At 44.4% G+C, this 15,785-nt stretch overlaps 1 protein-coding gene across 1 annotated transcript; it reads right to left on the bottom strand.

Moving 5' to 3' along the window:
- Positions 1–117: 117 nt before the first annotated feature.
- POP5 (POP5 ribonuclease P/MRP subunit) lies at positions 118–1,769 on the bottom strand. The gene is made up of 5 exons (XM_076352941.1): positions 1,737–1,769; positions 1,524–1,666; positions 1,253–1,402; positions 557–640; positions 118–382 (listed from the first exon to the last, which is right to left on the bottom strand). The coding sequence occupies exons 1-5, from the start codon at positions 1,754–1,756 to the stop codon at positions 279–281; spliced, it is 501 nt and encodes a 166-aa protein (XP_076209056.1). The 5' UTR covers positions 1,757–1,769; the 3' UTR covers positions 118–278.
- Positions 1,770–15,785: the final 14,016 nt, after the last annotated feature.

Genomic DNA, 15,785 nt, shown 5'->3' with positions numbered 1-15,785 from the left:
GCCTAAAGCTCACTTCTACCTCAGCATGAAGATCACATTGAGCTGCTACACTCCTTAGGAGTGCAGGTGGTTTTGACTCCTGGGGTGAAACAGGCAAGTAACCTACTTAAGTAAAACTGTATTTTTAAATATTTATTTAAGAACACTCAGAATGGGGGAATGAAGTCTAAATACAAACAGCTGCCTTTTCTGTCCCCTGCTTTGCTTAACTCTGAAGATAACTGGTAACATCTTGATTACACAAGTACGGGACAGAGGTGAACAGTAACTAGTAACGTTCAGTCTGTCTCTGGGCCATCATCGTCTTCCTCATCTCCACTTTGAGAGTGCTCTTCTGTAAGGGAACAGCTCAACAAGGACTTCTGTATACACCGTCTTTCCTCTGCAATAAAGAGAGCAACAGAGGGTCATTACTTGATCTCTTCACATACACTGGAATATCCTCAACTTCTACAGGAACATTTCTCGGTTCAAGAATTCAGAAGTAGCCCAGCATATCCAACAAAACCCCCAGGAATTGAGTCTGCATTTTAGGAAAGTGGCTGGAGGAACTCACCTTCATTTGTACAGTTTTGCAACAACATCAGCAGCTGTCTTCTATTATACTGAATTAGAAATTTCTGACATGTTCTTATAGTACCTGTAGGAGTCACAAGAACAATATGTAACAATCTACAAAACCAAGTGTTTCAGAGCTGCTAGTGTATTTTCTGAACATCATTGTATCAAGCAACAGATGCCCCAGGCAACAACTTTACTAATGCAAGTGCTAAGAAGTGGCTGTAGACTTCATTTCCCCACTGTTGAGGTTAAGTGGTGGAATAATAATTTCTAACATGTAGTGTCCATTATTTGCCCCAAGTGGTTAATTTTCAGGACATGGATGATACTATACTTTGAAAATATATTTTTAAAAGAAAATAATGTAATGTAGTATTTGCTACTCTGGTTTTGTGTTAAATGTAATGAAGATTCAAGCAGAATTAATGAGGGTTTCAACAAAGAACTGCTGGTGCCTGTTTCTTATTTAGATCTGCTAGAAGCTTCCGAGTTAGTGACACATAAGATGGGGTCTCTCGCACCCACAGCAGTAAGATGGGGTTCTTCCATTTTAGCAGGCCTGGAAGGTACGATTAAGCTCCGCGGCCTCCCCCCCCACCCCCAGGCACCAGAGGCTCCGCGGCCTCCCCCCCCACCCCCAGGCACCAGAGGCTCCGCACCCAGCACCGGGGCAGCTTAGGCAGCGGCTGACCTCCGACGTGCAAGGTGTTGAGGGAGCAGGGGTACCGCTGGTTCCGGCTCTCCAGCTGCCTCACGAAGGGGAGCGCGGAGCAGAGCAGCCTGTAGGAGTCCTTGCGGCACCGCAGGAGCACGGTCCCGGTGTAGGCGTTCAGGTACTTCACTGCGGGGGCACACGCGCACCGGTGAGCCCGGAACCCCGCGCCCCGGCCCTTCCCCGAGGAGCCCCCCCCTCACTCCCCCGAGGGGCCCGGGGAGGCGGGGACAGCGCGTCCCGCCGGCACCTGTGAAGGAGATGGAGCAGCAGGCCAGGCCGTAGTCCCCGTGCACCCGCCCGACGGCGTCCCTGACGGCGAGGCCCACCGCGCGGTCCTCGATGCACTGCCGGCACCGCGGGTCCTCCGAGACCACCTCGCACAGCACGTACCTGCAGGAGAGCGCGGCGTCAGCGGCGCGGGACGGACCCGGCCCGACGGCGGCGGCGCCTCCGGCCTCACCTGTTCTTGAAGCGAACCATGGCGGCCGTGGCGCCCGAGCCGGACGGACGCTGCGCCTAGCCAATGGGCGAGGCGCCCCCGCGCACTGCAGCCAATCGTCGTCGTGCGGGGGCGGGGACAGAGGGAGAACCTCCCGCCCCGGCGTGGTCCCACCTTCCTTCATCAGCCGGCTGCGGAGCGTGCGCATGCGCGCCGCTTCTTCCCCCCCCCCTCCCCCCCCCCCCGCGAGCCGCCAGCGGGTCTGCCGGGGCGGCCCGCGCGGCGACCCCGCCGCCTTCCCGCACCCTCCGCGCGGGGGCGCGCGCGGCTCGCGGCTCGGCCTGAGGGGGCGGCGAGCCCTCGGCTCCGCTGAGTTTGCCGGAGGTTAATTCATTCGGCTTTAGCCCTCTTCGCTGTGCCGCTTCAATCCACCTTGGCTAAGCCCGCTTCGCCTGGCGCCAAAAAATCTAAATGATGGAGACGGGACGTCCCGCGCTCACACCCCCGCTTCGTCCGACCGGAGCCGCGGGAAGGTCCCGCGGAAGAGGGTGAGGACAGGCCCGGTGCTGCAGTCACCCTCCCTGACTGTGGCAGGTGGCGGGGCCGCCATCTGTCCCCCGGGGCTGAGGGCATTAGCAGAGTGTCCAGTGCCACCCCTGTGCTCCTGGAAGGGCGCTCTGCCTTCGCTACCTCACAAAACGGCGCTCCAGTATTTATAGCTCCTCAGGCTGCAGGCATGGGGTGTTTTGGGATATGTACTAACTGTCTAACAAATGAAATCAGCTGAGAAAATTGCAGAACAGAGCTACTTATAATTATTTCTGTAGTGGTTTTCAAAGCTGTGATCTCTGACAGATGATCTGAGGAAGCAGGGAGTGCTCTTTGAAAGATCTAGTACCGGAAGAAACTGGGGAGAGGGGAAGGTGGGGGGTATGGGGAAAGATAGGAGGTGGGCATCTGAATGTGAGGTGGGAGAAAGAGCCGGTTAGGGTGGCACATAATTCACAGGAGAAGCACTTTCACCAAGGTCCCTGGAGCCAAATCACAGGGGAGCACTGAGGCACTATAAATTAAGTGGGAACTCATTGCTAATTCAGAGTAGAAACATCATCTTTATTGACCTTAATTCTAGACAAAGAAAACAATGATAAACCCAGTGGAAATCCTGTCCTGGGTGATAAACTTCTGCCCTCTGAAACAGATGCCTGTTCTGCTGCTCTCTCCCTGTCTCTATTAACTCTTCTTTCCTTCACCTGTGATCACATTTTTGAGTCATGTTTTTCTGAGAACTGCAGAATATGAGTTGCATGAGGAGAAAAAAGCACAAAGTCCAGTATGGACTTGCCAAGAGACCTTTTCTTTTGTGCCGTGACCAGAGGGACTGGGGGAAATTTGTCAGTTTCTGAAGCTGATGCAGATAGAAGCATTTTCTCAATGAGAGAGACTGCATTGCATTGATCTTTGCCATATTGCTTTGTGTTTTAGTATCCAAACTGGGATCTAGCGGTCATCTGTTCCACTTGTCAATACAATGAGCTCCTAGGTGATGAGCTATTCTCACATTTTTGAACGATATCAAAGTCCATGAAGATTCCCAGGTATTTTCTTTGTGGAGTGAGGTCCCAGCTTAGCCTTCCAGAGTGCCTGCCAAGGTATATTTGCCTGCTGCCCTGTCTTTCTGGTGGCATCCCCCATCCTGCCTTCTGACTGGGCTCTGGTTGTCCTGGGCTGCTCGGGTTGCTTTCATTCATGCCCTCCCTCATTTCCTTCTCTTTGCAGAGGCACGGCTGGGTCTCTGACAGGCAGACCATGTGAGTGCACTCTGCCCTGTAATCCAATAGGACATGTGCACTGTGCGTGCTACAGGCTGGGCCTTATGTATAGCGAAGGCCTCTGTTTTCGGTCCAGAAGGCTGATTAGGAGAGACACGGTGCAAAGAGAGAGCAGTGTTGTGACAGAGCCCTGTCCTGCTTCATTTCACATAGGATATTGCCTTTAGTTCCCTGTTGTTGGTTTGGAGGATGCACGGAGCAGCCCTGAGCCACCGCAGCTCCCTGCACAGTCACTGTCTGTGTTAGTACAAGCCGTGTGAGTCCGGTCAGGCGTCATGGTGTGCTGAGCTGACAGCACAGGACTAAAAGGTTACAACATCTTCACATTTGTCTTCCCACCTCCTCACTCCCATCCTCTGCCAGCTTTGCTGTATTGATTCCAGCGTCAGTGAATTAAGAAACTGTCGCAAGCAATGGTGAGTTATACAGTCAAGGTGGGAAAGAACTGTCTCCTAAGAAAAGATCTGAGAGAGAAAATGCTATTTAAATTGAAGAGTGGGTCAAGAGAGCTGCCAGGAGAGAGGATGGATGTCTCTCCTGCAGACTTGGAGAGACAATGTGGCCTCAGGATAGCTTATCAAATAGAAATTATGAAGGACAGAGAATACGAGGACAGAGGGAAATAACACATTAGAGATAATTTATAAAGCAGTTTGAGAAATTTGGATAGAAGATTCTTTATCAACGTAAGTGTTCATCAATGATCGTTCAGTAAAGTGGTGATGCTAGGGAGGTGCAGGAGGAATTCTGAGGTCTCCTTTTCCCAGCTCATGTTTGTTACGTGTGGTAGCATGCATGTGAAGGGGTTATTCCCAATCAGTCCGGGTTGGTTTTATTACCATTTTAGTTCATGATTTGACCTTTTACTACAGGCTTGAAGATCTAGACCCTCATTTTAGATTTATATGGCATTTGTAATCTCCAGATTGTGGGTTAGATTGCATTTGTATTGTATAGAATTAATTGTGCTAATAAGCTGCAGTAGACATTGTGATTAAAGCATATGTTTTATTGTATGCAGCCAGCTCTTAGAGTTTGTATGTATTTTCTATAATTAAAATTACCAGCAAATGTGTTCGCTGAAAAAACATATATCAGTTAGTGAATCCTTGCACTCTTTTTAGGAAGTATGTTTCCATTTTATAGATGAGGAAACTGAGGTACAGGGGGATTAAACGATTTGTTCATAGTAAATAGCTGTCAGTCTGGAGATACAGAGCAAGGACATAATGTGAGTAGAGGGAACCAGCGTATTAGTGCATATTGTGTTGGAGTATCGGTCTTGTATGTTGCTCACGCATAAGGTAGCCAAGTAATTACATGCTGGAGTAAAATTAGGATGCACTGGTACTCCGTCCTTGTGATACCACAATTTGATCTTCCCTGCGTAGCCAAAATCATTATTTTTGCTTCCCCCTGGAAGCACGGAACTGAATTTGCCATCAGGTGCGGTATCAGAGTTGGGGGTGACAACCACATTTAGTTCCACTGTATGCACATTGCATCCCCAGATAACCCCGCAGTCGAAAGTACAAAACAATCTGGCTAAAATTAAAACTGCTTCTTAAATCCTCTGTCTGATGTTGCCTGAAGCTTTTTGTTCAGTTTATCTTCACAAGGTCACTGAGACAGAAGAGTGCATTCTCTGAGCATGTTGGCCTGGAGCCTTTCATGCAGATGCTTTCATTTAACATTTGGGACATTCTCCTTCTCCCTTCAATCCCTTCCTTTTTACTCCCCCATTTTATATATCTCTCTACTCTCCCCTTTTGACCTTAGGATCCCTCAGATCAATACATGTAGGAATAGACGTTACCCTTCTTTATCATCTTAACATGTAATCACTAGTCATAAGCTTTCTGGGCACCCAGGCTGTCACGGGCCAGAGACTGCTGGTCTGCCTGCCAGAGCTGCCACGCATGCTGCCTGCAGCAATGCCCTCATCTTTGCTGTCATCCTGCCACGTGGAATATTTGTCTTACAAAACCATGCGTTTGAAGCAAATTCTGCTTCTGCCTCTTTCAGTGGCTTGCAGTGTGATCTTGGACTACTCACTTAAGATCAAAATGGTAAATTCACATTTCTCTGATTTTTTTTTTTAATAGTCGAGAACAGGAAATTTCACTTCAGATTAATAGTGACTGCGTGCTCCAAGAGACATCCCGAGTGTTGTAAGGTGAGCTTCCGTTAAGACATTGAAAATTGGAAGCCACTCTGGAAGATTGAAGCCAAAGTTTAAGATCTGATAAAGGGCATAAGTGTCTATGAGTTTGGCATGTGCTGCCTAGAATGAACACAGAATCAGGCGTCTTCTCTTCCTGTGCAGCAAAAACAAGTGTGAGAGAAGAGCTGTGCAAAAGGGCTTTGTGCCAAGTGAGAAGCTGGCCCTAAATTTTCGAGCTTCATTTTCTCCACCTCTGCAATGGGAATAATTGCAAATACTTTACTCATAGATAAATGTTAAAAATTAGTAAAATGTCCACTCCAATGTTGTTAATTATCAAATATAGTAAAACTGCTTCTATATACGAGAGATCTGTAGGCAGCACACTTTTCATTTGCAGCAAGCTGCTGCAAGAAGAAAACAGTTGTTTCCAAACTAGCTAATTAAATTAAGGCAAAAACTAGATTATTAGTTCAGATGGTTCAGGATTCTCTTTTCTCTTTCCTTTCTGCATTAGGGAACACAGACTGAACAGTAGGCCACATAAGTTACTATGTAATCTGCTGTGTAAAAACCCCATATTTAATACCTCCTTAACGGGGATGTTAAGATGGATTAATTATTCTTTGTTCTGGTCTCTGAAGATAAAGGGTAATTACTATTAATTATGTGTAATTGAAAAATTGTTCCTTCACAAAGAATCCAATAGCATTAGTGGGATTTTAACTTCTTGCTACCTATAGGGAGGCGTACAACATTCCGTAATGTTATGGCAAAGACTGCCATAAACTTAAGAATAGCCTCAGAGAGTCTTACTCACTTTTCAGCCTGCACTTGAGACCAGTATTTTCAGAGATAACAGGTCTCAGAGCATGCTAGTGAGACAGGACTCGGTGTTTTGTACTGTGCTGAATGGCACTTACACAGAAGAAGATGCAATCTGTAAGGCTGGTTGTCATTGATGCTGCAAGACTTTTCCTCAGTAAATTTCCAGAAACCTGTGGAACAACCACAGGTAAACCAAAGGGAAAGTATTAGAAACAAACAAACAACAGTAACAACAACAACAAAACAAACCCTTGAGCTTGCCTATCTAGGAAGGAAGCTTTGGAAAAAAAGAAAAAACAACCCATGACTCTTTAGTAACCAGTGCATCACCTGTGGGTCAGCACAGACAGTAGAGGTGTCTGACAAAGATCGGAGACTATGTTGAGATATTTAAATTAAGGTGAAAAAAAAATTTTATGATTTTTACAAGGGCAGAGCACTTTTAATTATATGATTAGTAGATTAGTAAGATTAGTAGCCTGAGACCTGAAATTCCTAACTGCCCCACCGATTTATGTTGTTAACTGAAAATCCTCAGAATATTTAGGTGCATAGCTTCCTTTGACTTCAGTGGGAGTTGGGCACCTTCATATGCATAAAAGTCTGGCCCTTAAGCTCTCTAGACCTCAGTTTCACATTGGCAAAATGAGGATAATAACATTTTTCTACTTCAAGGAGTGCTACAAATAAATTAATGAGTTGTTATGCATTTAAATAATATAATAATTGAGATAATAGAAGCTCTTACAACATAAACATAGCCTAACCTGAGCCACCCACCTTCTTCAGATATGAGTTGGTGTAGAGGCTACTCTGAAACAAAGATGATGTGTCTAGTGTTGCTTGTCCTGCAGATATTTGCTCTCTGCTTTTTCTTTCCCCAGAATTCCCATGTGCAGATTAAGCCAAGGTCCTATTTTACAGTAAGATATATCTGCTTATGTCGCCATATACTGAACAGTCCTTTTTCTACATGTCTTTATGTTTAACTCCAGTAGCCTAGAGCAGCATAGGATCGGAGATGTCTTCTGCAGAGCACTTGTCTCCCTAATGAGGGAGGCAACGAAAAACACTTTCCAGTGCATCCATCATTCAGCAGCTGTGGCGCTGAGGCGAGAGGACAGGCATCCTGGAGCAAGCTTATATAATCCGTGCCTGCTGCCTGGCTCCAGCAGGGCAGCAGCAACGCATGCAGGGAAGGAGGGGGGCTGCGGTGGAGCTGCTCGGTGGGGTACAGCCGGAGCTCCCCTTGGCAGCTGCAGGGTCTCAGCTTGTACTGGTGTCAGCTTGGTGCAAAGGGCATGTCAGTCACTGCCTAGTTGGGGCACATGGGTCTCAACTCTGCCTGACCCACTCTGACAGAGACCTCCCCACCGTCTGTTCTTGCCTAGATCCAATTTTAGCTGCAGCATCCCACTGCCCAGCACAGTAAGTGAAAGCCCCTCAAAAGCAGAGCAGAGTGCAGTGTATGAGTGCAGATTTGGGTGGGGAGAATCAACAGCGACTCTTTTTATTTCTGCTGTGCTGACTGGGGGTGCTTACAAAGACCAGTAAGTGCAAACAGATTTCCAGAGGCAGTGGTTGTTATAGATTGAAGAAGACAAAAAGCACTGGAAGCATCTGACCTATTTTGGGAAGCTTGTTGGGGCTTTTTGCTTTTATTTTGTTAATTTTTTTTTTTCCCCTTAAAGTTGTGCTTGCACCTGAGTCAAAGAGACTGTAAATATTTGTCACTTTTCCTAACTGTGTGCATGATGAAGACAGAAGCAAACTAAAAAATATCTTGCTGCATTTGCTAGGCCGAATCCAGAGTTGCCCTGAGGGCATGGGGGTTGGAGCTGGCACTTGAAATGACTTCTGCCTGCTGCTGGTTGGTCCCAAGCTAAAGCTCCTGGTGATGCACATAGCAACCTTCTTGCAGTGCTTGATGGCATCTGCCACAATGGGATGATTTGGGGGCAATTGACCCAGGGCATGTCCCTCAGGCCGCCTCAGTAAAATTCCATAGTGCTCATGCTGGAACTCAAGCAGTTGTTGCTATGTGACCTTCTCTGTCCCTGTTTCATACCTGTGATGCTTAAAAGATCATGTTTATCCTGCTGTAACATTAGTGACTTAATTAGAGCTGAATTTGGTCCCACTGCCTCTGAACATGAGCACCTTCCATCAAGTCATCTAAAGGATCAGATCTGGTTTCTTCTCTCTCTCAGTACTGGTGGCATCTGGTTTCATTTTCCATCTTTCCTAAGAGAGCTCACTTTTCCCCACATTTCAGCATATGCCTGTTCTATGTCATCACCCCAGGCTGCCTGTGTCTCTGTGCCAAGCCAAGTACCACTCTTCCAGCCAACAAGGTACAAGATGGTGTAGAGACAGAATGTGAGATGCATCAAGAACTGGTGTTGTGGACTGTACGTAGCTTAAAACTAGTACCTGCTTATGGGTCAAGAAACTAAGCTGGAGCCAGTTGAGTGTGGTTGGTTTTTTTCCTCTGTGTAAGGTGTGTAAAGGTAGCAAGATTTTCAGCCTGTAGTGTCACAGGAGCCAGTGTTTTTGCACAGCGTGGCTCCTCTGTTGGTACCATAACGGGCGCTCAAGGGACTTCTCAGGGTAAACAGCAGGGTGGGGCACTGCTGATGAAATAGCAGGGCTAGCAGAGGACACGGTACTCCCAGCATTGTAACTTAACGTCCAGCACTGTCTGCATGACATCCCCATTTATTTCTAAATATGCTGACATGGGAAATTTTCTACATGTGATGGTTTGTCTCCAGGAGATGGATTGATTCTTTTAACTTGTTCCGTCTCTTCTCCTTCCCTGTCCCCACCCCAACCACTTGGTCAAAACAAAACTCCCTCAGCTTTGTTTGTGGCACACAGAGGGACAGCTATTTAAGCAATAGTTATGAAGTTCTTTTTTGTAAGATGCAGGATTTTAAAAAAGTGTAAGATGATGATTTTGAGTGCTTATTAGATTCCCCTAAAACATACATTCAACTTCAGCTCTCAACATTTTTATGTATATCGCTACATAGATAAACCTATTGCTTGAAAAAGCATATGTACTATTATTTCTCTATTACTACACTGTTACCCAGACTTGTAAGATCAACATCTGTGAGTCAGATCACAGACATTAACAAAATAATTTAAAAATAATTTTATTTAATTAATTTACTTAAATTATACATACTGAGCTCTTTTATTTTTGGGACTTGCAGGGTGCAGGTGTTTCTCTGTAAGCACGGGGGCAAGCAACTTCATTAGTCTTTTAATAGTCTCTTAGTATCAGAGACTGATGGTGTCACCTTATATTGAAGCTAATTTTTCAATAAAAATGCAGCAGTTTATAACATGGATACAGAGCTCCTGCTCCCATTCACGTTCCCTCCTACTCTACCCCGTATTCTCCAACAGAAAGATACCACAGTGACAAACACAGAAAATTGAAGGACACATACTAAATCTCAAGTTCAGTTCTTTAGTGTCTTTCACACATTATAGCTTTATAGAGGAGGAGATGTTGAGAGGACAGGGTAACTTCAGATTAAGTAATGGACTTAGGGACTTCATATCCAAGCAGACTGTCTTTCTGGCTGTCAGTGCCGTGTAACCATGTCACCGATATCCAGTCTGATGTTTTCTTTATTATTATTCATAAGCTCCCATGCCGAACAGCAATCAAACTCTTCAGGCTGTGCCGTCTTGGGGATTATCACACTTGCAGGGCGGTTAAAGTCACTTCGCCTCAAGTCTTCTGCCTCTGAAAAGTGCCCAAGGCTAATCACTGTGAAATGTGACGCCTTGTTCAAGTATGTGCGGCAGGACTGTCATTCACTAGAAGCCTTAACATCTGTTATTACATGGTAATCCTCACGCATCAAGCTTCCAAATAAGAAACTGGTGGAGCCCAGCAAGGTATGGCTCAGCCTTAGTTTGCATAATTCCCAGAATGCAAGGCAACTTGCTCTCCCTTCTGAAATCATTAATAAGCAATAAGAATATTATATAAGCTGGCACCTTTTTTTAAACCATGATAATTTCAAATGCTATTATAATTAGGACGAAGATGAGAGTTTGAGCTGGGGGAGGCAACAGACAAAGGCTTAAGCTGATCACCATGACGTTAGAAGGTGGCTTTGTCTGTTATATCCTAGTTTGGACAATAATGAATATGCTTTAGGCACATGAAGAGGCAAATAGACAATTTATTTAAAAATATTAATCCTTTTCATCCTGAAATGTTATCTCTTGCCATAAATAGGCTCACAGCTTTCCAGTCCACTTACATTCTGACTAACTGACCTTGCAGAAAAAGCCTGAAAAGCAATATATGTTTGGGTTGTATCCTGATGACTATCAACTTCATAGTCGTTTGGATAAAGTGGACAAAAATGTTCTGTTGCTGAGAAGATCTTTGTTTAAGCCAGAGTGACTGCTAGCTGATTGCGACTACAGTGTTATCACATCGCAAGAGACGTGGCCTCTCGAGTAGCGGGTCCCAAGCCATGACAGATCAGATGTGATGTTTTCATGAAGAAAAGTTTAGTGTCTGGATCGAGCAGGCAGGATTTGCTGGAGGAGGAAAACCAGGTGAAAGCGTGGTTTGTAGATATAACTAATAGGGCCGCTTACTTTGGAATAGGGAAGATTTAAAAAGTCACTTGTCAAAATCATTTTCCCTCTAATGCTGTAGCAGCCCTCAGATCTGAGCATGTTCCTGATGTTCCCCCTCACTCACATGCACAAACACGGGGAGGCAGGCGGGAGGAGGCAGCTGCACTGACACACTATGGGGTTTGCAAGAACATGATGGCAATTTAGCAGAACGATTAAAAGATTGCAAACATTTATTAATAGCTTTGCTGTTGCAGCAGCTCTGCCAGAGAAGCCTTGCTTCCTCAGGGATGCTCTTGCCTCCTGCCCGTTCCCTTCCAGAGCTCTAGAAATTGAAAAGTCAGGTTTGGACTCCGTTTCAGTTTAAAGCCACAGTTATGCACAATACTGCAGACCACTTTATCCCACTACCCAGGGGAGGGGACAGGAGGGGAACCTGAGTGTGAGAAAGAAACAAGAGAAGGTATGCAGACCAAAAAGAAAGGATTTTTTTCTTTTCAGCTACTGCTTGGCCTTTCTTTTCTTCCCTGTGCTCCTCTCCCTTTCTCTCATTGCTCTTCTTGACCCACTCCTTCTCTCCCTCGGGACAGAGCGACTTTTTGTTCAGTGCATTGGCAGTAGATTCAGATGTGGGTCTACAGTGTCTTTTTGAGACTGTGTAACAAAATCAGTGAAAGACAGGAAGAAAAGCAGTATTGGGGAGGATCTGCTGAAAGTCCTGCAAAGCAATCAAATTTCCTAACACGAGTGGCATCAGTTCTTTTGCGATTCTCATGACCGTGTCATTGTCTCTGTAGATTTTTTTACCTTTAACATTGGGGAAAGGGAGGAGGTGAAGGTTCAATACAAAAAAAAAAAAAAAAAGAAAGGAAAGGACAATTGGCTGAGCAAGAATTTATGCCTGATCCTGCTGAACAGCAGTAAACACTGTAAATGAGATCGGCAATTCTGATGTTTGAGTGCACAGTATCTGAGACATTTTTATCCCACAGACCAGATGATGGTGACTGACTGATACAAGTTTGCAACAGGAAGATATTTATCCTACGCATATGGTGACCTCCTCCATATTCCTATCCACGGTGGAATAATCAGTTTCTTTCACTTTTTTCTTAAACTGGGTCTTAAGAGAAACTGAAATGTCTGGACAGCCTAAAAGGAATAAATTTTTTTTGCTAAGCAATGATGACAGCAGATATGAATGCTTGCGTCCCCGTCATTATCTAAAATCCTGCCTGTAACTGGGTAGGATGACAGCGCACGTCAACCGTGGCTTTTCCCATACAGCATGGCCAAGCGACTGGACGTGCCATTGGGCATCAGCAGCTGACTACCTGTGCTTGACTTTTTAGTTCCATCAGGAGAATTTTTATTCTATTCATACACACAATTTAATCATGCCACTTGGCAATTTAAGAAAAATCTCATTGCGTAATCACTACATCTCTGCTTAATTATCTCTGTTCACTTCTGTATACTATGCTCTTCATGGGATGACCTGGGAAAGTACACAACCTGAGAGAGAAGTGAAAGCCCCTCAGAAAACTTCCTCCCTTGGGATGTTTAAGGAAAGTCTGTATAAATTTCTGGAGAGCTTGGTAGGCAGCCTCTAGGGCCTTAAAAAGGCCTGCTTTTCTAGGGAATGAATATAATACTTTGAATAATCCTAGTCTAAAAGACAGAGAACCCACCTGCAATTGTAGCTGATACCATGGATACATTTGGGCTAATTACTTTTTCACTTTTTGTCTTTAGGAGCTGGAATTCCCCGTGCTCAGAGTATCCAAAGAATGACGTAGATGAGGATGAAGCAGACCTGGATGTTGGAGAGGTATTGGGTCTCAGGTGAGAAAGGATATAGATAGGATCCTGCAAACACTAGTTCGACGGAAGGAACTACTTTCAGAGATACTTTCTCATTTCTTGTTTGATGATTGCAAATGGCAGGCCTTTTCAGGTAGTAGCAGCTATATAGCTTCAGCTGCTCTGTCAAAGTTCTCATCCTTTCCTAGCAGTAGCTATTTCATTTGCATTGGTTTCAGTATCTTTAACTTCCAAGTTCGCTGTGTGCGATAACAAGAGGATGCCTTACAGTCTTGGGACAATTAGGACACCTGTTGATGGAATTGTTTTGTTGGGTTTTTTTCACGTCCTGAAGGGCTGTTTTGGGATGTGTTGGCCTTTGCAAATATTTAAAGCGAGAAATTGTATTTCATCAGTATTTCCCCTGCTCCCATCAGAACCTCAACCCTCACTAAGGCTCTTGCCTCCCATATACCTCATTTTCTTTTTACTAACTGTTTTCTTGCTCATTAATAAAAATATACATTGTATTTCTTAAGTATGGGAACCACCATCCTTTCTGTTGTGGAGTAGTCACTCTAGCCTTTGCTATTGGCATTCCCTCCCATTGTTAGGACAGATGCTCCCTCTGGGTATACTGGCCATACCTCTTGAAGTAATTGGAATTGTATATTTGCAAATGAGCAAAGAATTTCCTCTCTTATGTATTGAGATATCTCTCTATGTCCTGTATCTTGTACTGGCTACTATGTCTGCATCCAAGTGGCAAGTAACAGGACTACAGCTATGGTTAAAATATCCTGCACTGAGATTCAAATATAACAAAGGACCAAACTGTTAAGTTTCTGAATTGATAAATACATTTATTAGTGAGACTAAAAAATCCTAGAGTGCTAAGACATTAATGAAATTCTGGGACTTCACCTATTCTATCCTTTTCCTATCATTAAAGGAAGATAGGGGTTTGACATTGTTACCAATGGATTGATAAAATTTGTGATTTCCTTTCTTAGCCATCGTACAACACAGGAGCTGGGGACAGCACTCAGGTACAGCCCAGATACATCCTTGGGACACAGTTAGTCTGCAGTTGTACAACCTTTGTAAAGCTTGGACTCCACAGAGAGGCTAAGGAATATAGCTGTCAATAGCAATGTGGCTAGATCTTTTCTCATTGCAAAATTTAGAGATGAGAGAAGAGGTGGCGAGCCTGTCTCTTCTGCACAGTGAAAAGTAAGGAGGTGAGGATCTTCTGTTGTTACTCACTGATACAGGAGCATTGCAAGAGAAAACAGATATTCTTCTTTGTAACCTTGTTAGGAGACAGAGAAGAGGTAATAATGAGGAAAGGGAGGAGAGGTTAGGGATGATAGCAGAAAGGGGAATTGTCCTTTTGTGGGTGCCAGGTACTAGTAAATAACTTTCTAAGTGCTGAGAAGAAGCTAGAAAGCAGGACAGGGGTCTTTCCAAGGTTTAGGTTCTTCTGTGGGGTAAGTCCCTTCTGTTTAGAAAAGAATAATCATAAAAGATAAAATATTCCCAGACAACATGAATATAGAAATGATGAGGTGGCACATGATGAACTTATGTAATTCTGAAGTAGGTTGATTTTAAAAATCTATCTGAACAAAGTCATTAACTTTTAACAGAATGTACTTTGTTGATTTGATGATGAATTAAAAACTGGAGGGAAAATGAAAAGGCAGCTCATGTAAAGCTGCATCATCCTCGGCCTCCATTGAGACAACACTGTATCACCTTTACTGGTAGCAAAAAATCTGCCAGGCTTTGTCATCTTTTTGCATCACAGCATGACCCAACAGCAAACGTACCCCCTGCTGTCACACAGTGCAGTGCTGGGGATCACTTGCAGAACTACAGTGGCCATATAGCTGGGGAATATTCCTCTTGTCAGTACTACCGAATGCTGACAAACCGAGGGAACTGAAATATATTGCTCTGTTTATTCTGTTTGTGTGGATCTTCATCAACCTTACCAGTTTTCAGTTCCAATAATAGCTATGTGTGAATTTTATTTTTCAAGACTCTACTTGCAAAGGTTTGGCCTCAACTGAATGCTAAGATATTCTTGATTGCCTGTGCTGTTGTCCTCGCTCACTGTTGTCCTGAGCTTGCTTTCTCACACAATACTTGAGTGAGCCATGGGCCACAGCCATTAAACTTAGTTATGGGAAACATACCAGAATCACTTTGATCACATTATCTTAAACTCTCCATTTGAAAGAAATGTAGCACTAGGAGATTTCCTCACTTCCTATCTCCAAATCTTTCTTTTTTTATAACAGTAATACTGGCTTCCAGACCCTGTTTGTATTCTTCTTTGGCATCCACTCTGTATTATCCTCCCTACCTGGTATTCTTTTCCTTCCTTTTAACCCAGTATTGGTTTAAATTATTTCCCCTACCATAAGTACTTACTCCCAACCCCTCCAATCTCTGCTAATCACAGTGAATTTGATATGTTTATCTTGGCTAGGACTTGTGCTTTACTTACTTACATAGGTGTTTATCCTAAAGCTCATGAAACATCTATCTTTATTCTCTTAGGCTTGAGAAAGGACACATTTCGGGAGAGCTTCATTTGCTTCTGAATAAAGCCCGCATGAACAAAGCAAATAATCGCTAGAATTCCTTTACTCTGGGCACCTGATGTCCTATGCAAGTTCAGGAAATCACATGGGGGTACACTCTGCTTTCCTGCAACAGGACTAGAAGAGATACAGCTGTCTATCGGCTCCGTGCATTGTCTTGTTTAGAAGAGGATGCGGGTCCTGGGTGAATTTCTCTCACAATGGAATAAGAAAA

Source organism: Aptenodytes patagonicus, chromosome 15, assembly GCF_965638725.1.
Source record: "Aptenodytes patagonicus chromosome 15, bAptPat1.pri.cur, whole genome shotgun sequence".
In the NCBI taxonomy this organism is placed as follows: Eukaryota; Metazoa; Chordata; class Aves; order Sphenisciformes; family Spheniscidae; genus Aptenodytes; species Aptenodytes patagonicus.
The sequence above is the reverse complement of the archived record's forward strand: the minus strand, read 5'-3'. Positions and strand labels throughout refer to the sequence as shown.

Excerpts from the sequence above, each read along its gene's own strand:
- POP5 (XM_076352941.1), bottom strand. The coding sequence starts at position 1,756 with ATGGTTCGCTTCAAGAACAG. Across the intron at positions 1,667-1,736 it reads ATGGTTCGCTTCAAGAACAG|GTACGTGCTGTGCGAGGTGG; the intron begins GTGAGGCCGGAG and ends GCTCTCCTGCAG. Across the intron at positions 1,403-1,523 it reads CTGCTCCATCTCCTTCACAG|TGAAGTACCTGAACGCCTAC; the intron begins GTGCCGGCGGGA and ends GTGCCCCCGCAG.